General features: G+C 36.5%; 4 protein-coding genes and 1 pseudogene across 4 annotated transcripts; 2 read left to right on the top strand and 3 right to left on the bottom strand.

Moving 5' to 3' along the window:
* Positions 1 to 739: 739 nt before the first annotated feature.
* LOC135833634 (uncharacterized) lies at positions 740 to 3,615 on the bottom strand. The gene is made up of 3 exons (XM_065347404.1): positions 3,599 to 3,615; positions 2,848 to 3,286; positions 740 to 1,105 (listed from the first exon to the last, which is right to left on the bottom strand). Exons 1-3 carry the CDS (start codon positions 3,613 to 3,615, stop codon positions 740 to 742), a joined length of 822 nt encoding a protein of 273 aa, XP_065203476.1.
* Positions 3,506 to 10,032, bottom strand: LOC135834447 (DNA-directed RNA polymerase II subunit RPB1-like). The gene is given in 18 exon segments (XM_065348326.1): positions 3,506 to 6,429; positions 6,513 to 6,706; positions 6,709 to 6,741; positions 6,824 to 6,986; positions 7,070 to 7,198; positions 7,323 to 7,390; positions 7,393 to 7,456; positions 7,536 to 7,741; positions 7,817 to 8,055; positions 8,129 to 8,280; positions 8,283 to 8,341; positions 8,435 to 8,477; positions 8,480 to 8,659; positions 8,748 to 8,876; positions 8,989 to 9,158; positions 9,235 to 9,522; positions 9,752 to 9,842; positions 9,908 to 10,032. Coding segments are annotated over 18 exon segments (2,469 nt in total). The 5' UTR covers positions 9,977 to 10,032; the 3' UTR covers positions 3,506 to 6,237.
* A 25-nt stretch (positions 10,033 to 10,057) lies between these two features.
* On the bottom strand, positions 10,058 to 14,538 carry LOC135834448 (DNA-directed RNA polymerase II subunit RPB1-like; annotated as a pseudogene).
* On the top strand, positions 12,421 to 13,702 carry LOC135833633 (plasma kallikrein-like). The gene is made up of 5 exons (XM_065347403.1): positions 12,421 to 12,429; positions 12,710 to 12,822; positions 12,905 to 13,167; positions 13,244 to 13,437; positions 13,538 to 13,702. Exons 1-5 carry the CDS (start codon positions 12,421 to 12,423, stop codon positions 13,700 to 13,702), a joined length of 744 nt encoding a protein of 247 aa, XP_065203475.1.
* A 3,506-nt stretch (positions 14,539 to 18,044) lies between the features above and the next one.
* LOC135834449 (prostasin-like) lies at positions 18,045 to 22,561 on the top strand. Its single transcript, XM_065348328.1, has 8 exons — positions 18,045 to 18,280; positions 19,103 to 19,311; positions 20,631 to 20,721; positions 20,886 to 21,043; positions 21,221 to 21,333; positions 21,424 to 21,698; positions 21,769 to 21,959; positions 22,061 to 22,561. Exons 1-8 carry the CDS (start codon positions 18,205 to 18,207, stop codon positions 22,229 to 22,231), a joined length of 1,284 nt encoding a protein of 427 aa, XP_065204400.1. The 5' UTR covers positions 18,045 to 18,204; the 3' UTR covers positions 22,232 to 22,561.
* Positions 22,562 to 22,865: the final 304 nt, after the last annotated feature.

Raw genomic sequence — 22,865 nt, 5'->3', positions numbered from 1 at the left:
TGACGATTTTTTAGGTTTCAATCGTTTTAATTGTGTCGAAATTTATCTAAATACCTAAGTAAATTTTTTTAAAGGAAAAGCCCCACTCCACAATTTTATACCTACGCCTCTTTGTATAGCAGGGTATCTAACACTCTAACAGGTAGTGAAAATAGTGAAAAAGTAGTAAATGTTGTTAAAAGGGTACCCAGTGAATAAATGAAAAAATTCACATTCGTTCTTTTTTCTCAATCTTTATTCCGTAGAAAAGAGCTCATTTGTCGACTTTTTTATAGCTTGAATTACACATTTTTGAGAGCTTTTGCCTTTGAAAAATTGGCATATTTTTCCCCCAAATGTCGTTCAAGTTTTCCATTAAATTTTTGCATACGTTTTAAAAATTTGTTACTTGCTCGCTTTTTTTCCGCAGAGATGTCGATTTTCTCGTCCTCCATCGTGTCTCTGCCAATAAAAAATCCACACGGAAGACTGTTCACAATATAAAATGGAATTTCCAATAAAATAATCTTCAAATTTCATTTTAATCGTCGCTGAGTAGGGCAGTGTGCTTTCTTTTTTACCATTTGCTACCGTAATTACAACCTTGTGTTTTGGGATTGAAAATTCAATCGACTCTTTGCTATTTTTTTCAATCTTTTGTATTAATCGTTCACTAATTAAATTCTGTCCCAGTGTCCATCAATCCATAATATGGTGCCCCTCGAATCGTCCATTCTATTACACACGTATTTAATGCTTTTTATTTTTTCTTTTCAGCTTCGGGTGACATTGGTTTTGCTGAATTTTGGTCGACGGACGGTTTTTCAGTCTCAATGGACATGACTTTTGGCGGTGACTCGATTAATTTATCGTTTTCCAGAATTGTTTTTGGTGTTTTGTTATTTGATTCTTTTTCTTTTTCAGCTTCCAGTTCCTTGTTTAATTCGTGGAACGAAAATTTGACCTTCAGTTTGGTCACTGGTGCAGTTGCCTGCTGGGCAGAATCTGCCATTGCTGATTTAATTGAAGCTATTGGCTGTTGAACTTCCTCGACCATTGAATTGATCGGCGGTGTGATCACGATTTCTGGAATAAAAGGCACACTATGCTCCGGCTCAACGTTTTGCTGCACATCGTTGACGATTAGGTATATTTTTATTTATTTGTGCATTTGTAACTTGTTCTTCCATGTGTTTCTCTCCTTGGTCCTTGTACCTATTTCGAGTTTTCAAAAATTTGTGTTTTGGGATTTAGGGGGACTACTTTTATTGGAACTACTTTTTTCGAATTTTTTCGTTTATTTTTTCTTGGTTTTTTGGTTTCGTTTTTTTCGAGGAAAATTTCGTGCTCGATTTGCTCAGTCTCTCGACCGCGCCGTCGATAATTTGCCCAATTTCGCGTATCAACGCTATATGGCACGATTTTACTAATTACTACGTATTTTTTGATAGATGGCTTATTTGATTTATGATTTTTCTCAAATAGGTACCTATTTACTTTTACGTTTCCAAATTCGGTTCTTGCAAAGGCGTGAGTTTCGGTTTTTCGCAAAAACATGTCAGCCTGTCGAAGTGTCGAGTTAACAGATATGTTTTGGTTTTTTTTGAGTTATTTTTGGAAAAAGCCTGCGTAAGATTAGGTATCTTTTCAGACTTTTCGCATTTTTTCTGCCTTTTACATAGGGTAACAAAATTTGGAAATTTACAAAAATATTTTCGGCACCGTTTTCACGTATAAATGCTGAATCATATGGAGTAGGTAATCCTCGATGCAGCCGAAGGTGGCGAAGATATCGTTTACTTCGTCTTCCCCAATGGATAGAATCATGTTCTTCTTTAAATTAGTAGTATTTTTAATAATTTTCCATTGTTGTTCGATCGTTCGGTTATTTACAATACGATTGACCACTGCACCTTCCCCTATTCGGTCGAAAATTTGGTTCTTAATTTTATATGTTTTGTTACCCCTCCTCGTTGTAGCATTTTTTGCCATATACATCGTCAGTTTTCGTTTTTTGATCCACCTGGATTTGCGTGTGTGTAAAACAACGATTGTTGCGGGGCCGTTGGAGCCAAGGTGGTATTCCTGGGGGGGGGGGGTTCCAGTTTGGACATTTTGTACGTTTTGGCCGCTCGGACCGCTTTGGTCACCTTGTCGGGTGGGAGGGGGATTCCTCTAATTTGATCCATAATTATTTTTTGCGCGCCAATTAATATTCCTTAATCATTTGTGGTAATGCGGATCGAATCTTTTTCCCAAATACCTGGTTCTTGGTTTTTCTTCCAGGGTTTTTTGTGACTCTTCGACGGTTTTCGCTTCGTATGTACGTTTTTCACCGAATGTACGTACATTGCTAAGTAGGTAGTCGTCTGACACCGCTTTTTTCACTAGAGTTAATTTTTTAATCAAATCATCTTTCGTTTCTAGGCCTTCTAAGTTGATCTTATTTTGGATAGGGTCGTGCATCCTATCTAGTATTGTTTTCATTACGTTTGGCGGTGCCAGGTGTGTTTCAGATAAAGTATCGTGCCACATAGCGAAATATGATGTAGTCAGCCATCGTTTTGATTTCTTCGGTAGTATCTGAATTAAAAATAATCGATGGCGGATTGTTTCGCCGAATCGTCCCAGTATCTATAGATTCAAAAAATCAGCTAATAACTTATCTAGGGGGTCGCCTTTTTGAATTTTTGTCTCCCACGCCTGTGTTTTATATTCAACGCATGAAATAAAAAGCATTCGGCGTGTGGTGGGCGACAAATTTTCTTCAATTTCTTTTGTTTGATTTCGTTTCACAAAACGGTTCGGGTGGTGGTGCATTTTTTGAGTGAACATTGTGGCGCTTTTTCTAAATAGCTCGATGAACACTTGTCCTGGTGATGATTTTTGAGCTTCGGATGTTGTTTTCATTTTATTAGCCAATGTCACTTCTGCACCTCTCAACAATACATCGATTGTTTTCTCCATTTCCGCTTCGTTCTGTTTGGATAGGTTTATTGCCTCGTTTCTTAATTCGCCTACTATGTTATTTTTAAATTCAGAGATGTTAGTACCAATTTCTTGGTTCGTATCTTCAGCCCATTTTTTCATCGAATCGTTGAAATCTTTTTCGAATTTGGTTTCCAATTGCTTGGTTGACAATTCGAAAAGCTTTCTGTATTCGTTTTCTAGCTCCTTTACTTTCTCCGCGATTTGTTTTTTACTTTCTTCTTCTAATTCTTTGATTTTGTCATCGTCTTGTTTTTTCGAAGCATCTTGTGCTTCTTTTAATTGTTGAGCGATTATTTTTTTTATAATCGTCAAACTCCTGTTGAGTGACCATTTTTAGTTTTTTATTTTTATTTTTCGCAGGTATAGGTAACGAAGTGTCGATTTATGACGATTACTACCATACTTACGAATGTGCGGTGGAGTGATTCTAGCAGCGCTGAATAGTGAATAGGGTGTTCATATGTGTAACCCTTATACGTCACGTCAGTAAGTTGATAGGAATATCGTTTACGACACAAAGAATAAATACGGAGAGTTCGTTTCAGATATTATTTATTACAAGAAAGCAAATCATACAAAATAGCCGCCTATTAATTAAACAAGCCAAATATCTAATTAATCCCAATACGCTATAATGTCTTCCATGTAGGCTAACAAATAAGAGTAAAAATACTTTTATTTAAGAATACAAATTTAATCGCCGTTATACTGAGCTAGAAGCTATCGCAAACGTGTTAGAATGCATTAAAATTCATTAAGCCAACACAGGGCAAAGAAACAACATTAACATTACGTTTAAGCTTATAAGTATAGAGATCGCTACACGAGTAATCTAAAGAGAAGTTGGCCGGCATAGTACAAGGCGGCACGCTGCACAAGTGCACACCCCCTAACCACTACAAACTTTTGTTTCATACAATTTTTGGGTATTTTTTTTCAACTGGTTGCAAATTGATGAACCGGTTTCAAAAAATTCATATCACGTTTTTGTCGTCTTAGTGTGTAGAATACATTGCGCATATAAAAACCGGTTTGAATTTTTTGACCAAACCGGTTTTATAATTTGTGGACATCCTGTCCATGGGCTTGAAATTTTCAAGGCCGCTTTTGAAAGTCCTTATTTGTCTCTACTCAACGCCGTTTCATTCATCTCGCCAACTCTTTCCACTTATAAATAAAAGCCACGGAGCACTACTTTTGTGTCATATTGTAAAATAATTTCTGACGCGAGAATGACTGAGTGTTTCATGAAAGAGAGCGGTCTGGGGAAGGGGGGGGGTCATGATTCAGGTTATTAGTGTGAAAAAACGATTTGAATATTTGTTTCCTCGTTGACTAATTTTCATTGTGAAACAAATAACAAGTGTCGATGACCTTCTAAACGACTTTTTTCTTTTTTTTTTGAAAATGGCAAATTCAAAAAATGTAGAATCAGGCTACCTATTCAAAATAAATACATAACAATTTTTTGTCGACTGAAAAAGATGAAAAAATTTGTAAACATTTTAAGATCTGAGAAAAATCATATTTTTTTAGCAGAAAAACATTCATAAGATAATTTTATGAACGAGTACCTACTTACTTTCGAATATTTTAGGATTTGACTTTTGGTGTTTCTTATTTAATAGAAAAGGGGATAATGTTTAAAATTTTCTGATTCTGTTCGATGCTCTTTTTTAAAGGCTTCGAAAATTTTGAGGCATTTTTGCAATTTTTAAATGGAAATTTTTATTTAACGCTTTGAATAGATTATTTGACTGTTTATGTTCAAGTATTTTACGGTTTTAAAGTTTAATGCTTTGAATAGATTATTTGACTGTTTATGTTCAAGTATTTTACGGTTTTAAAGTGATGAATCATTAGAATTTGTAAAAAGATTTGATTTTTCTTTATGAGGGAGGGGGATAAATTATTTGAAATTTTTGTACGTTTTTATGATTTTGAAATGATAATTTTGAGATGATGTTCATGTTCGGTCAATTGAAGCAAAGAGAGCGATCGGAGGGGAGAGATTGAGTGAAAAAAACTTAGAAACATGTATGATTGTTGAAAGTAGGAAAATTACAATAATAATTACCTATGTTATTATTAAAATAAAATTACCAAAGTATTTTTAATTTTGTCAATTAATTTATACTTAATTTTTATTACCTATTATTTATGTTCACAGAAGCTAAAAGAAGAAGAAAAGAAAACTGATACCACTACCTCAAGCTAAGCACATCTCTTAATCGCATTTAAAATTTTTTCCACCTTTAAAGAAAAAGAAAAAATAATGAAACAAAAATATACCTAATCATCGATTTATTTAATTGAGGAAGAAAACAAAACAAAACAAAAAAACGGTTCTTTACAGATCGCTTTATTTCATTATCAATTTTTTTGGCGTGCACTTGAATTTTTGTTGTGCAATGGTTGAAAACGGTTTCTGTCGTTAAGAAAGTGGTTTTGGGACGTTAGCATCTGTCGTGCAAAACACTTTTTTGTAGTGCCGATAAATACTTCATATTCACGTCTTCTTATGGAGCGAATTCAAAATTCTGGAGAAATTGAAAAATCGCGCTGGAGGCTCCAGAATGGCTAGAAATGGTAAAATTTGGATTCGGGTAATAAATATTAGTTTTGGGGCTTATTTTGACCATTTTTACTGATCAAGTTCGTACTTTTGAAAAAAAGCATAAATCGCCAAAAACAGTCAATTTTGAATTTTCAAAAATTCGCCAAAAAATCGAAAAATGAACTTGGGCAGCTGAAAATTTGGTTTTGGGGGTTTTAGAACATGCTCTTTCCAAAAATCGCGGTCCCGTTCAAATCGGAGGCGGACACCTCAAGAGGTTCCCTTGTGAGTTATTTGAACAAGAAATTAGAGCGATGAATCGTTTTTTGAATCGGTATGGTATTTCGAGTTAACTTCATCGCTACTGGGTGGTATTTGCAAATATGAAATACTTAGTTGAAAGTTGATTCTTCATCCTGAAATCAAGGCTCAGAGTGCATTTCGAGTTTATAATTTCATTTTGTGAAAATTTTTGAAATTTTGAAATTTAAAAATTTGCTGACTGTTTCAAAACTACTTGCAACAATTTGTAATGGTTTTCAATCGATTTGGTAGGTCAAAAATATGGTATATCCCAAATTTTCAGCTTTCAAGGTCGAGTTGGTAAACTTTTGATTTCATGTATTTTATTCTCAATTTTAGCCAAACTGATTTTCAAAAATTGAAAATTCAAAAAAAAAAATGAAAAATGCAATTTAGAATTTCAAATGTTAACTGGTGATGTTCATTATTTTGCATGCGCTTTCGGTCGGACTTTGTGTCACCTTCATTAAACTGGTACCGTCAGTTTCCAGAAACCACTCAGCAATGGCTTTGAATTCTCCGCTTTCGGTGATAATGACACGTTTCTTGGAATCAGTTTGAGGTAAATGCATGTACACTTTGCTGATGGCTTCGATACCCTATTTAAACAATAACAAAAACTCGCGTGAGTAAGAATCCTTCGTTAAGAACAACAAATGAGACCAGATTCGCTGAAACTCACTTGTAGGGTCATGTCTGATAACATATTCGCTTCGATACATCTCAAAAGCATGGCGTCTTCCATTTTATCGAGATTCTCTTCGCCATCGTGTAATTTACTGGTTTCGCTGTTCATGATACGTATTCGTAGGATAAGCTTCTCGGCGTTATCGTCGTTAAATATACAATTCAAATCTTCGCCGAATCCAGCGTTGATTTTTCCGAGATCGCTTCCATAGTTAATTTTTTATCTGTAAAAGAGACGAATAAATTTTAGCCAAAATCCAGCGGGAAAGAGACGTATGGACGAGAAAGACCAAAACACTCGTATACCTGTCATTCGTTTACGATCCAATTCAATACGCAACAACCAAGGCGCTATTCTGGTCGGATCGAAATCCGGCATTTCGTAGTAAACGTTAACGAACTCTTGATCTTCCTTGATGACAGTGTTTTCAGGATCCGGATCGTAGTAAATGGCCGTATTAGCGGTGACCTGTGAAAAAAAATGGAAAGGTAATGATGAGAAAACATTCCAGAACCAAAATTGATATTGAAACCTCAAACGAATCTGCTTACCTTTCTTAATGTGGTATGTTCCAGACGACACAATACGTTTTTAGCTTTCTCTGCGTCACAAGCTGCTGCACCGGTCAAGAATACCGTCAATGACGGAGCCTTTGGTTTTTTACTGATATTGATGATTTCCTAAATAACGGAGAATTTGAAATTTAAAAATTTTGAACAAAATCGCACCCACTGAACCCAAAACCTGGTTAATTTGACACGAAATAACCCGATATTTTCGTTCCTACGTATGCTTTAGTTTTACCTTCAATCTGGGTACACCCAAGGTTACGTTCTTCGAAGACACACCAGCAAAATGGAAAGTATTCAGTTCATCTGCGTGGCCGGTTCTCCTAAACTTTGGGCAGCCAATGCTCCCACCATTTCACCAGGTTGTACCTGAACAAAATCACGTACACGCGAATTAAATCAAATTCAATTCGATTCAGGGTCACACATCTGGGTATTAAAATATTACCTGAGCTTGATGGAATCTATGTTCGATTTCACCGATTAACCATTCGAATGCTTCGGAAGACAGACGATATTTTTCTGAAACTAGTTTTGTAACATAAAGTGGATCTTATCAATCCCTGAACAAAAGCGTAGCGTTTGTGTTGGCTTGCTTGCTGAGCACATGTTCTCCGGCCACGATAACGCATTTATCCAGCAATTCTTTAACACCTGCGAGAAAATTACACGAATTTTAGTTAATTTTATTCGTATCATTGGGTGAAATGATTGAAATAATCATCAAACCTTGAATAACTTTCAGTGGATTCACATTGGTGGGTACACGTTCATTGATATGGAACATTTTCTGAGCGTTCCATATAATACGTTTGAGATTACAAGGCAATACGACTTTGTTCTCGCCGGAGGGGAAAATTTCGCGTAGATTTTCACGATCCATGTTCAACTGAGCCCATTCTTTCTCCAGTTCAGCGATAACTTCACCACTGCCCATCAATTCGCGAACTACGTCTTCGTTGAAAATCCTACAAAAGCGAATAGAAAATGTTAAAGTTTCGTTCAAAAATCAGATTCGTTATAATTTTTTCAAATATGCACCTTTCGTTAGACGGATCGAATCGATATTTCTCTTCAAATTTCCGGTGCGAAAGTTGAATGGTGTTTATGGCCTGGAACTCTACCATTTCTTCGCACAAACTGTCTTCACCGTAACGTAACTGAATAAGTTGGCCAACCGAGTTACGAACTGTGTGCTATCGTAATGGACCATAACAGACTCCATAGCCTTTATCAAACGACGTTGGATGTATCCTAGAAACGACGCAGATTGAAAAATTAATACCTCTCAGTCAACTGAATACAAATTTTTCCCCCAAAGGTGTCGACCTCTAAAAAATAACTCACCAGTTTTGGCTGTTTATACAGCAGTATCGATAAGACCTTCACGACACCTCCCATAGCGTGAAAGAAGAATTCCGAAGGAGTCAATCCGGCTACATAGGAATTTTCTACGAATCCTCTAGATTCAGGACCGTAATCATCTTTGATGAAATGCGGTAACGTTTGTTTACGGAATCCAAAAGGAATACGTTTACCTTCAACGTTCTGTTGACCTACGCAAGCAATAACCTAGCGAAACAGAAGTGAACATGAGACATATATCTTTTAAATTTTCAGCAATGTCGATATTCTGCGGTTATTTTGCAATACTACGAACCTGCGAAATATTAATATTTGAACCTTTGGATCCGGCTACCACCATAGCCTTTAAATTATTATACTCAGTTAACGATTTTTTAGCAGAACCTCCAGTTTTGTCACGAGCATCGTTTAGAATTCTGTTGACCTAGAAAAACACAATGTGAAGAACATTACTAGAGAAGAATTCCTTCCAAATTGAGTCATTAATTCAACTGAATCCGTCTACATGAATTTATCAAATATTACTAGAAGCTCACCTGATTTTCGAAAGTTTGCCTAAGCGTGTTACCAGGCGTAGGTTCCAATTCCATATTATGAGCTTTGGCAATCACCTCTATTACATCGTCTTTGGCTTTTTTAATAGCTTTCTGGATCTCTTGATACGTTTGGGGATCAGCAATAGTGTCACCAATACCAATCGAGTGGCCTGCATCACATAACACCGATAAAATTAGTAAATTTGGTACAAATATTTTCCTTTACAACTTCAAATATCAACTCACCTTCGTACAACAGCCAGTAATTGACCACGGTTTGAATATTACCGTAGAAAATACCGCAATCTTCGTGTCCCAATTCCAGCCAATAAATATGCAACAACGAACCAGCTGAAGCACCGAGTGTTTTCTTACACAAAATACCCATAATTAGTTCACCGTGTTCGACGACTACTTTGGTGTCTCCAACGGAGATCCATTTATTTGGTCCAGCGTCTTCTTCTTCAGGATGAGTCGAGTGAGTTCTGATCATGTTTACGTTTCCGGGAATAATCAAAGAGAAGATCTGTTTACCTGCGAATATTCACAAAAGCAAAAAAATCTCATTAAATCGTTCAACGAGTGTCCTTTCGACTCGAAATTGATCAATTCAATTCAATTCAATTCAATTTATTCGGTACGTTTATGCCTTTTGGCTTTGTACAAGTTATACTTATAACATAGGTAGGTAGTATTGTAGGTATTATAGGTAATAGTATAAATAAACTTAGAATTGGTTACAAAGTTGGGGGGTTTAGCATACCAGACCACAACGGTTTCGGTTTCAAAATACAGGGTATGGGCATTTTACCATTCCAGCTCGGTAAATGCATCAGAATATTCATCATTTGTTCCTACACACAACAAACGTGATAAGAATTCGAAAAAGAGCACAGGTGTCTTCTCAAAGAAGACTTACTTTTTCCAAAAACACGTCTCGTTTCGTCATTTTACGCACGGCCGTCAAAGTATCTTGTACAATACCCATAACAGGTCGATTGGCCAGGGCGGCTATTACCGAAATATTTTTGCCTCCGCAATCGACGTAATCCAACGCAATGAACGTAAAAGATTGCGTCGTTAGAGTAGATAGAAAGCAACCGTGTTGAGCGTAATGTGCGTTATTTTAATATGTGAGTAACAATACCTAATGTTTATAAAAGCCCAATTAACAATTGAAATTTTTTTTTTTTCAAGATAACGCCAATAATTTGCAACGCTCATTACGTCGATTGCGGCGATTGCGGATGCAAAAATATTTCGGTAATAGCCGCCCTGAGGCGTAATGATTTGACGCGGTGTTATGTGAATATTCTCGATCTCAGCTCGCGTCTCCATCGACTGAGGTACGTTAAGTTCATCTCATCGCCGTCGAAATCAGCGTTATAAGGAGATGTGCAACTGTTCGACAAAAATAAACACTATTAAATAAGGAAGTACCCAAAAGTCAAGAGTATTTTTTCATTACAAACCTAAGATTCATACGAAAAGTTGACCAAGGCAGAACTTTTACACGATGACCCATCATACTCATTTTATGTAACGTAGGCTGACGATTAAATATGACTAGATCACCATCTCGAATATGTCTTTCTACTTTGTATAGCCGCATTGTAAATGCAAATCGGATGGTTTAGGATGGAAACGTAAATCAATTCTTTCACAGTTATCTCGTATGATGTATTTGGCACCGGGGTAATGAGAGTTACCTCGTTTCACCAATTGTAACATACTGGAAAATTACCAAAAAAGGTTAAAAATCACTAGGCCTACAAATTCGTGAATACAAAAATTAGCTCGAATCAAAAATCAACTCACTTATCAATATTAAACGGCGTAACAATCTCAGGGAATGTCATGTTCTGTGCCACCGAACGAGGCACACCGACTTGATCGATACGTAAATTAGGATCAGGTGTGATTACAGTACGAGCTGAGAAATCCACACGTTTACCCATCAAATTACCACGAATTCTACCTTCTTTACCCTTGAGTCGAGCTTTTATCGATTTCAACGGTTTGCCTGATTTCTGCATAGCTCTGAAAACGCAAACAGATTCCGTTAATTGATCAAAATATACACGTAAATCGAGTAAAAGAAATACGTACCTAGGCAACCCAGGCATATCGTTATCGACCAATGTGGCGACGTGAAATTGCAACATTTTGATATTTTCGGCAATAACGTGAGCAGCAGCACCGGCTTGTTCGTTTCTTACGAGTTCATTGTTACATTTAATTATATCGGATAGTTTATGAGTTATATCATCCTGTAAAATTAAACACAAATCAGACCATACTACCCCAATCATCTTCAAAATACCATTTCTTCGTAGAGAAACGCACCTGATTCCGAGCAGATCCAAACATAACAACAGCAGGTCGAACTGGTAACGGAGGAACAGGCAGTACGGTAACGATCATCCAATCGGGACGCGCGTATCTCGGATCCATACCCAAAATAATACACTCTTCGTCGATAATATGCTTGAAAATTTCGTGTACTCGTTCGGCACTCAGAGGGATCTTCTTCTCTTGCGAATCTTCATTAACGTGTTTCCATTCGGCTGTTATTTCTAATCCGGTACGTCTGAATATAGGTTGGTATCTACCACAACCACCGTGTCCTTGTTTACGAGGCTAAAACATTCCACTTTAATTAGCCTCACACGGATCACACTCGAACTTAAGATATAAAAATAACGTACTTGTTGCGGATTCGGGTCGTCTACGTTTTCTTGATTTAAATCCATTTCATCTCCACCTTCGCAAATATTTTTACCTTTATATTTTTTTATATCTTGTGATAGTTGTCAACATAGGCAGAGGGGGAGAGGGGGAGAGGATGGGTGTGGTGTATAATGGTATTCTCCACAAAAACCATGGGTCAACCTTGATTAAGGAAGTTACAGGACTTAGGTTACGCTAAAATAGACCATTTTTTGTGAAAAACTCAATTTTGGGACACTGTACCCCCCCCCCCCAAATGGGGCGCTTGGAAGGGTTCAACTGTAAATCCAACTTCATATTCATGTTCAGGGGGTTCGATTTATATGAAAACGACACCCATATTGCCAACATTTTTCAGACCCAAAATTGGGTGAGGAGGTGCCCATGGGCCCAAAATGAGCTTTTAGAAGAATTGTTGCATCTTCTATAGTTTTTCAAGGTTCACGTGTAAAGCTTCAGAACTTCACTACGAGTATTTTTGAAATTGGCGGTGCTATTATGATTATGACACAAAAAGCACATTTTGAAGAGTTTTTTGAGTTTTTGAAGATGACCCACCTGGAGAAAAAATTTGAAAAAATTTCCAAAAATAGTACTTACCTGAACATATTTTTAGAAGAAAAAAAATTTTGGGCACAACAATTAGGTTCGGCGATATGGCGGTTTCAAATTTTCTTCGAAAAAATTCATGTGGATAGATCCATGCTTCCTGTACATATTTTGGGTGAAATCAAATTTTTTTATTCAAAACTCGTTGAAGTGCGATTTCCCCCCCCCCCCAAAAAAAGTTTTTTTTTGTCATTGTAGACAAGGAGGGTGGGATGGGGGACAAATTTTTGGGTCTACAATTTTTTTTAGAGGTACCCAAAAAAGTTCAATCAAAAATCCGAGGACAGGGGCATTTCACCTATCTTATCCGGGAATACCCTTTCTTAAAGATATGCTCTGGTACCAATTGATCCTTGAATAACTGATTCGTCCGTTTGTATAGGCTCTGATTGGATACGGAAAAGAATTCAAGAACGTTTCGTGGGATTGCGACGGCGCTTTAATAAGCGAAAAATTTATCATGAGTTCAGCGCGTTGCGGTCAAACATCAGCATCGTGAGTTGAAATTTTCACTTCAGCACTTCTCCAATAAATCCATAAAATTACCAAAAATATTGAAACGTTTAATTTTTTTCAGGGGCCCGCCACAATGGGTTTTACTGAAAGACGTAGTCAATGATTTAGAAGCAGAGTACACGACCAAATCAACAGTTTATAGTATTGTCAAAATCCACTTCCACTCGGATTACAAGCCATCATCGTTTCAGCATGATATTTCGCTTATTGAGTTGAACACCACAGTCACATTCAACCCTTACTTGAGGCCAGCTTGTCTGCATACATCGACTATACCCATTCACAGTTATACGACCATTACTGGCTGGGAAAGATCTGGCATAGGTAGAAAACCGTACGATGCAATCCTTATTAATTATTAATGTAGACAGTTTTTCAAAATTTGATTTTCATATCGTAGCCGAACAAACCAGCAACAATTTACTGGAAGCAATAGTTTACCCACGAGTAGATCATCGTGAATGCGAAGCATTATTCAATGAAAATGCTACCAACTTAACACGCGTTTATGATTCAAATACCATGATTTGTGCTCGAGATGCATACAGAGAAGATCCCTCGTATTGTCGATCGTCTGAGGAGAGCCACATTAAGGTACTACGAGTACTTTAGGCTGAAGAAAACTAACGTGTTTTCTGCCTTTAGGTACACCAGAAAAGGGGCAAAACTAATTTTTGTGATTTTTTAAAAACAGGCTGACTCGGGAGGTGTGCTACAAATTGTCCATGAATCATGCACGTGGAGTATCATAGGAATTGCATCTTTTGGTACTGGACTTTGCCAACATAACAAGTATCCGGGAGTTTACACCAAAGTGTCGCATTACGTAGATTGGATCCAGAGTATAGTTTGGCCTTGACAATGACAAATTATAAATGTGATTTTGAGTGGTGTTAATTACGGTAGAATTTTAAAATGTTCATAATATGCACTGATATGTGCCCATACCTATTCATAACCTTTAAAATCGTATAATATGGATCAGTATTTTAGATTGATACCACAGTCACCATTTGAGCAGTTGAAACTCTCACAGTACGATGCATTTCTTCAATGTAGTGAAAATTTTTCATTACATACCTATTTCATTTGATTTCATTTGAATATATGTATGTAACTATTTATTCATTGTACGTGCCTGCTTGAAAAAAACTACATAAAAAAAATATGAGCATAATACCTAGTGCTTCAAATTATCACTCAAGATTTCGTCGATGTGGTGCACACGATCATCTAAATTACCTATAACAATAAAATTTAGAGAAGTTGTCTAGTTTGGAAATTTGATTGAAATGATTCTCAGAGGTAAGGTAAGTTTGCTGAACACGAATCCACAGTTGGTATTTTATTAAAGTAATTTTTAATGGTGGAAACGTGCAATGATATTGATGAGAAATCGTCATTTCTACATCCGCCAATCTTAAATCGCTCGGTAGAGGGCTGAAAGTGATCTTGAATTTTGAATTCAATGAGTCAGGGAGGTTTAGAAACTCCAATCGTAACATTTGAGGGAGTGGCCGGGCTACTGCACAGATGGTATTATCCCAAGTGGCAAAAACTACGTTTTTCAAAAATGACCAGAGTTTGAGGACCCTTGGCTCAGCTTTCTGCATGGCTAGGAGGATTAAAATTTTTCTGGGTAGTCCTGCACTGAAAGTAAATACCTATAACTTCTTAATCAATTTTCGTCAAAATCCAGCCTCTGGGGTTTTTCTTCACTCCATCTTGGTTTCTCAAAAAAGGATTTTTTCAAAATTTCATATTTTGAAAAAATCCTTTTTTGAGAAACCATAAATATCTCCCCCCCCCCCAGGAGATACCCCCAAGATCAATAAATGTGATTAGTTTTCAACTCAAAATGAAAAGTTTTGCTGAATTTGCATGACTCGAACTCAAATTATTTTCCAAAAAAAAGTAACGATACAATTTATAGTGGAGGCAAATAAGAAAAGAAAAAAACATTTTTGGCTACCCTAGCTTTTATGATGAAAAATTGTCAGGGGTGGTCCCCTGAATAATTCCTGAGAACTACCACCCCACAGACCCCCGGCTAACTTTTTTATGGGGGGTTGAACCCCCCCAAAATGGGTTTTTTGCACTTTTATCCTCAGGGGTTCATTTTGCGTCAAAAATAACTTTAGTTTTGTGTTCTACGTCAAATTTCCGATCTATTGATATATCAACCGTCTTTCTACCCCCAAGGGGGGTGGAGCTAGAACCATTCAACTGTGAGGGGTTTTCTAAAAAACACAAAAAAGCTATCGGCGCAAAAGAGGGGTGAAATGGCCGCCGAGAGCGTTCGGGTTGATACTAGCATAGAAGGTGGGTACTATCGAGAAACTACCGCGTGAAAAATTTCAGATCCACTCCACCTCCCCTTTTTGGGGAACCTCCCTTCTCTGAAATTTCAATGGCACTTTTCTCAGCCCCATTTTAACCGATTTTGAAAATTTTTCGGTATGTAATGTATATCCTTGGTAGGTATCCCCACAAAAATTTTCAACCCCCTCCCCTCATGTTTACCCTTCAAAATAGCATTTTGCAACTTATTTTATGTTATTTAACAATAGTAAAAATTGAGGGGTCCAAATGCTTTGGAAAGGGCTAGAAGAGTGTAGCAAAAAATCTGACGTCATATTCGTGCTCAGCGGTATCGAATCATAAGAAAACGACACCCTAATTATTAATAACTAGTTATTTTCCCCAAAATTCCCATTTTACCCCCAAACCTCGCCAAGACACTTGTTACACCATTTTGAGGGGTAAATATGAGAGGAGGGGGTTGAAAATTTTTGTGAGGATACCTACCAAGGATATACATTACATACCGAAAAATTTTCAAAATCGGTTAAAATGGGGCTGAGAAAAGTGCCATTGAAATTTCAGAAAAGGGGGGGTTCCCCAAAAAAGGGAGGTGGAGTGGATCTGAAATTTTTCGCGCGGTAGTTTCTCGATAGTACCCACCTTCTATGCTAGTATCAACCCGAACGCTCTCGGCGGCCATTTCACCCCTCTTTTGCGCCGATAGCTTTTTTGTGTTTTTTAGAAAACCCTTCACAGTTGAATGGTTCTAGCTCCACCCCCCTTGGGGGTAGAAAGACGGTTGATATATCGATAGATCGGAAATTTGACGTAGAACACAAAACTAAAGTTATTTTTGACGTAAACTGAACCCCTGAGGATAAACGTGCAAAAAACCCATTTTGGGGGGGGGGGTTCAACCGCCCATAAAAAAGTTAGCCGGGGGTCTGTGGGGTGGTAGTTCTCAGGAATTATTCAGGGGACCACCCCTGACAATTTTTCATCATAAAAGCTTGGGTAGCCAAAAATGTTTTTTTAATTCAAATATGGTGCTAATTTGCCTCCACTATTAGAGAAGGATGAACCGAACAAAAAGGTAAGTACAAACAAAAGTGAACAATGCGTGAAATGCCTTATCCGACTTTTTTTTTTGAATATCGCACCATGGGAGTAATAAGGTTACATCTTCGACACTTTGGACTTGCCTTCTTTGTTGAAAACACTTTTCTCGACATTCTAAAAAATATTGAATCAAAATTAGGTAAAAAAATTTAGGGGTCCATATTTATACCCATGCAAAAAATCGGCTCAGTTTATGAAAAATGAAAAAAATTCTGAAAATCAGTTGAAGTATTAAAGACAAATATGAAAGTATATTTTGAAAGTACTCATTGTGAAGCTACTTACTTTGCTAATAATTTCTTTCCAAACTTTATTTGAAGTTGATGAATTACCGAATGGAAAACTTGTAAAATTTTCCATTGGGAAGATAATAATGCGCAAAAAAAACAATTGCTGATGAGAGACACCGAAGTATGCATGGATCCGAAATAAGTACAGGGATCATCGATACTACACTATACTAGTATAATTTTTAGTACTCAGCATGACCGTAGCGCTAGTAGTTGTACACTAAACCATGGGGGGGGGGGTCCATGTGTTCTTATACTAAAATAGTTCGGCATATGACAATAGGAGTAATTGCTACCCCCTCTCCCCACCGATCCTCCGGAACAACTGTTTTCTTAGAGGGGACATCCTAAGGAACATTTTAAAGCAAACTTGCCCAAAAAAAAGTTGGCCTTACTTACAAAATGGCGGCCATTTTGATTGACAGGTCAGCCGAAATTGCTGATTTAGCGTTTCAACATAGGACTTGCACGAAATTTTTCAAACCTTACAAAGGTAGATCGAAAGATCATGCAAAAATTTATCACCTGTCAAAATTTCAAGTGCTAAAGTGCGTTTTTTGGTTTCTGGTCAATTTTTGAAAATCGAATTTAGGCCAAAAGTGAGGGAAAAAATCAAAATTTTACCAAATTGACCAAGAAAGCTGAAATTATTTTCGACATGCCAAACCGATTGGAAATGGTTTCAACTCGTTTTGAGCAGTTCTGGAGCCTCCAGCAGATTTTTGAAACTCGAAATTCCCACAAAATTCCATCAAATTGGAGTTGTAAAGCTGAAATTTATTCTAAAAACTAATTTCAATACGCTACGAATTACTGCAGTGAATTTCAAGTCGTTTTGGAGCCTCCAGCGACTTTTGAGAATTCCTGAAGCCTCCAGCAGATTTTTGAAACTTTAAATTTCTACAAAATTTCATCAAATGGAGATGGAAAGCTGAAATTTACCCTGCACTACAATTTTAACACCCTCTGAAGACGACTTTAGTTGGATTCAAGCCATTTTAGAGCCTCCAGCGACTTTTTTGAAAAATACTGGAGCCTCCAGTAGATTTTTGATGTTTTAAACTAAAAATAGATGCTATTTTTACTTCCTCTGAACATAAAATTTCGTAAGCTTTTGCCAGTTTGCTTTTTTTTTAAAAATTTCAAAATCACGTCAGTTCGAATTCTAAAATTGAGTTGTCAAAAAAACATTTTTTTTCACTTTTCAATATGAAAATTATCGAAATTTTTGCCTTTTGCCCTCGCATTGCTTTTTCTGCATAATAGGTCACATAAAATATAGTTTCACGCCACGCGCCATATCGTTCAGGTACAGCCAGTATCGCGACGAAACTGCGTGCAGTATTTTAAATGGGAATTCCCATTCTTGTTGATTTATAGTATTCGCATTTAGGGAACTCGATGCCATCAAGAGGTTAACAAGACAGTTATTTTTACAGTAACATAATATGGTTTCAAATTCAGAGACAAATACATTAAGAGTATGGCATCATCATGCATTCATTTCGTTGTCGTACTGGTCTCGTGGAAGTTGCGAACATCTACACTTCCTTAAGTACTTGCTGTACATGAATCGAATAGCAACTCGTAACACTGTTTCATTTAAAGCTGAATTCGAGAATCTTTTTTTGGTTTTTTAATCGTCTCAATGAAGCGAATATCGATACGCTGTATTTCAATAATAATACCTATCCTTCTCATATTGCATCTTTGTCAAGCAGAAGGTAAGCCAAAATGAACCCATAACAATAGTCTAATTGAATAACAATTGATAATATGAATTTGACTATCTATCAGTGACTCAAGTAGGTACTCTGGAGGTAAGTATCGGAATCGGTGGAAAAATTTCAGATCACAGATTAAGCTCGTTCAAAAAGGCATTAAAAATAACCCACAAGCCAAATTTTCAAGCTCCAATGTTCATTCTTGAATTTTGATAAATTTTCAAAAACCAGAGAAACAAAATGAAATTTAAAAATTTTACTAATTGACCCAGAAAATTGAAATTTTGTACATAAGTACAGATAGGTACCTAATGAACTCATTCTATGTTTGCAGAGGCAAACCAATTGGAAACAGTTTCCTACTGCTGTGGAGCCTCCAACATTTTTTTCTTATAAAAATCAGTCGAAATTTTATCTGATCAAGTTCAACTCGATGAAACAATTGGATGTGATTTTAAGCCATTCTGGAGACCCTCCGATTTTTAAAAATAAAATGAATGATTTGTCAAGGGGTCACTAAGAAGCTCAAATCGCGTTTGTGTGAGCTTAACTTAATTTTTGACACTTTTATGGCATTTTCTGAAAATCTGAAACTTTCAAAATATGGCTGGAAGTTCCAGAGCGGCTTGAAACCCCTTCCAACCGACTCATCATATTAAAATTGGGACAAATAGTAAATTTTAGTTTGTACGTACCAAATTACAGCTTACTTCGAGTCACTTCGAATTCTTGAACATACACATACGCATTCCACTTACATAATATTATTCATAAGTTATTCTTTGGTATTAGTGATGAATACCTTCAAGTTCCATATTTCAGAATGTGTTCGCAAAAACAAAAATAAGCACAGAAAATATGGGAAGCTCTGCAACACGCACTTTGATTGTTCCAATGCGAGAGAGCTTGTTAATGCTGAACAAACCATGCCATGTGCTTATCGAGATGAAATTTTGCTCAAATATTTCGAAATATGCTGCAATTTGACAAATATTATTCTGACAACTCCTAATCCATCTCCACCATCTCAGGTATAGGTAATTTGGATTAAAAGTTCAGCTGAACATAATTTTCATATGTCATAAATAATCTGTGTCGAAATTCACGACACTTCAGGACTGAACTGAATAGGGTGCTTGAAAAATTACACATTGCATATTTTTTAAGGAGTTTCATATTTTGAAAATATTTTCTTTCCAAACCTAAGGGTCATTCTACACCAATTTAACCAAGAAGTGGTAGTGGGGGGGGGTCGGCGATTTTTTGAACTTTTTCCTGTGGAAAGACCTTCTGAAGGGGAGCCTTCTAGTCCTTTTTTAAAAGCTGCTAGGGGGTGTCAAAGTATTCAGTGAACTAAAAATATCATCCATTTCAGCAGAGGATTACTCAATAACCGCGATATCTACCAAAATGGAACTTTTTCCAATAGTTAGGGGATTTGAAAGGCTTTTCGCTGATATCATAAAAATCAGTGTTGCCACTTTTTTTCGTACGAAAAATTAGCTCAAAAAGTTTTGAAACGTAGTTTTCATATCGTTCCGACTCTCAAAAATTCTGAAAAAAATATATTATGGACAACTTTTTATGCTGAACAATATATTAAAAAAATGGGATGGCAGTATCTTGTGAAATCGATTTGGAAAAATTGAAAGTTTGAGAAAAAATGTGATTTTTTGTTTTAACCTATGAAAAAAAGTTCTGATATAGGTGAAGTTGGCCTATTCGACCCCTATTTTTACGTATCCGTTGAAAAAGTGGAAAAAAGAACCCTTTCACTTGATGAAATGAACTCATCACAAAAAAATCAAAATTGAAAAAATTCATTTTCAATTACAAACATCAAAAAAGTTTCTGTTGTCTTATTTTGACCTCTTTCTGACGTATTTCATAAATAAGTTGATGAAAATAACACTCATAGCAAAAAACTAAAATTCGTTTATTTTTTGAATTTTTTAAAATTTTGATTTTTGTGATGAGTTTATTCCATCGAGTGAAAGGGGATTTTCAAGTGAGAATTGATGACTTCGATCGGAGCTTATTGAACACCCCCTCGACTGTTTCAAATGGACACTAGGATATTTCGGAAGCGCGAGTTAAAAAGTGAATTTTTGACCAATTTTTAAATTACAAAAAGAAACGAAAAAATCGAATTTTCTCACAACGAGCAGTTTTTTTGGCAAGATAATTCGTCTGGTGTGTTTAAACGATCACTCTACTCGAAAACAATCGCAATTTGACCTTTTTTGAACCAGCAGCACCGAACTAAAAATTTCAAATTAGTCTAGAGGGGCCAAAATTTGAGTACTTTGTTCGAATTTTGTGATTAATGCAATATACTGCTTGATGTTAGGCAATTTGTGGACCATTTGGTAATACATCAACTACTCCGAGACCAGTGCCAAGTTCCAAGAATTCCACCGCAATACAAATAGCTTTACAAAGTAAGTACAATACTATATTAAAAAGCGAAACTTTCATTTCCATGTAACAGTAGGTAACTATTATAATTCACATACCATACTAACCTTAGTTCTGTTCTGAAGTTTAACTAATTTCATCTCGTCGTTTTTCAAACTTAAGAATTTATTGAGATTTCCTTATTTAGAATGCCAAGAGTATGGAGAACATCGATATGTGAACAAATGGACAGACCCCCAACTGCCAGGCCAAAAAGGATACTATTACAAACACCTTAGCGACTGCTTAGATACTGCAGCGTTGCCTCAAAAAACGCCAGGAAAAACTCGAGACTATCATCATATGGTACAAAATTTTTACCAGATCTAAAATATAGGCTAGACTCAAAATTTTCAAAACTATCCGGCTTTGCAGTGTTACCCGAACTAGGGTATATAAAATACTCTCATTCGAGTAACCCTGTAGGCATATCTCCCTCTGATAGTACCAAATTACCAATAACTGATTTATCTGTATGTATAGGCTCTGATTGGATACGGAAGAGAATTCAACAACGTTTCATGGGATTGCGACGGAGCTTTAATAAGCGAAAAATTTGTCATGACTTCAGGGCGTTGTAGTCAAACATCAGCATCGTGAGTTGAAATTTTCACTTCAGCACATCTCCAATAAATCCGTGATTACCCAATACCTACATATTGAAATTTCTCTTGTTTTTTTTTCAGGGGTCCGCCACAATGGGTTTTACTGAGAGAAGTGGTCTTGTATCCACAAGACGGGTACACACCACCCAAATCAAAAGTTTATAGCATTGTCAAAATCCATGTCCACTCGGATTACCTGCAGTCATCATCGTTTCAGCACGATATTTCGCTTATTGAGTTGAACGCCACAGTCACATTCAACCCTTATTTGAGGCCAGCTTGTCTGCATGCATCGACTTCTGATATACCCATCAACAGTTTTGCGACCATTACTGGCTGGGAAAGAACGGGCAGAGGTAGAAAATATTACGATGCAATCCTCATTTGATCTAGACAGTCTCTCAACATTTGATTCTCATTTCATAGCCGAAAGAACCAGCGACAATTTACTGGAAGCAGCTATAAAAATAATAGATCATCAAGAATGCCAAATATCGTTTAATGAAAATAGCACAGAGATGGCACGCCTTTATGATTCAAATGCTATGATTTGTGGCCGAGATGCACACGCAGGACCGCACTGGAATTGTCGATCATTTGAGGAGAGCCACATCAAGGTACAATGGTACATACTACTTTAAGCCGAAGGACAAGAGGGTGTTTTCTGCCATACATAACAAGAGGGGCAAGACTAATTTTTGTGATTTTTTAAAAACAGGCTGACTCCGGAGGTGTGCTACAAATCTTGTCGCCAGGTGAACTTTGTAAGTGGAATATAATAGGAATCGCTTCTTTTGGTACTGGAATTTGTCAACATAACGGATATCCGGGAGTTTACACCAAAGTATCGCACTACGTAGATTGGATCCAGAGTATAGTTTGGCCTTGATAATGACAAGTGATACTGGTTGTTTTGAGTGGTGTTGTGTTAAGATTAGAATTTAAAATTTTCATAATATGCACTGATGTATATATAATTATGTAGATGTAAGTATGTTGTATAAGAAATAGGAGTGTACAGAGAATGAGCTAGTTGGATGAGTTAAGAGTTTGAGGAATAGGTTTTGAGGTGTGTGAAAATGAATAAGTAAGACACTCAAACATGACGTTTTTATATCGTTTATAATATTAGTCGGTATCAAGCTAGACAGTAAGTTTGTACTGAGACAGTAAACAGTTGAATAGTGTACATATTGGTGAATACATCATTTTGATAAAACCTGCCTATTATTTCATATAACAAAGTATTAGCTTGAGAACTGTAGGTATAGAATGGATCAATATTTGGAGAGCACCACATAGTCACCATTTGAGTAATTGAAAATACTGTCAGTGTAATGCATTGTGTATAAGTGTATAGCTAATTGATAGTTCATTAGATATTTCATTTAGTGTGTATTGCACTATTGCTTATTCACCGCCATTTAAATGTAAGTATGTATGTACTATGTGAAAAAAATAGGAAAAAATTCTCTAAATTTGTGCTTTGGATTTTGTCGATGTTTTTCACATGATTAACCAAA

This window comes from Planococcus citri, chromosome 2, assembly GCF_950023065.1.
Source record: "Planococcus citri chromosome 2, ihPlaCitr1.1, whole genome shotgun sequence".
NCBI lineage: Eukaryota > Metazoa > Arthropoda > Insecta > Hemiptera > Pseudococcidae > Planococcus > Planococcus citri.
This window is presented reverse-complemented; position numbering and strand designations above follow the sequence as displayed.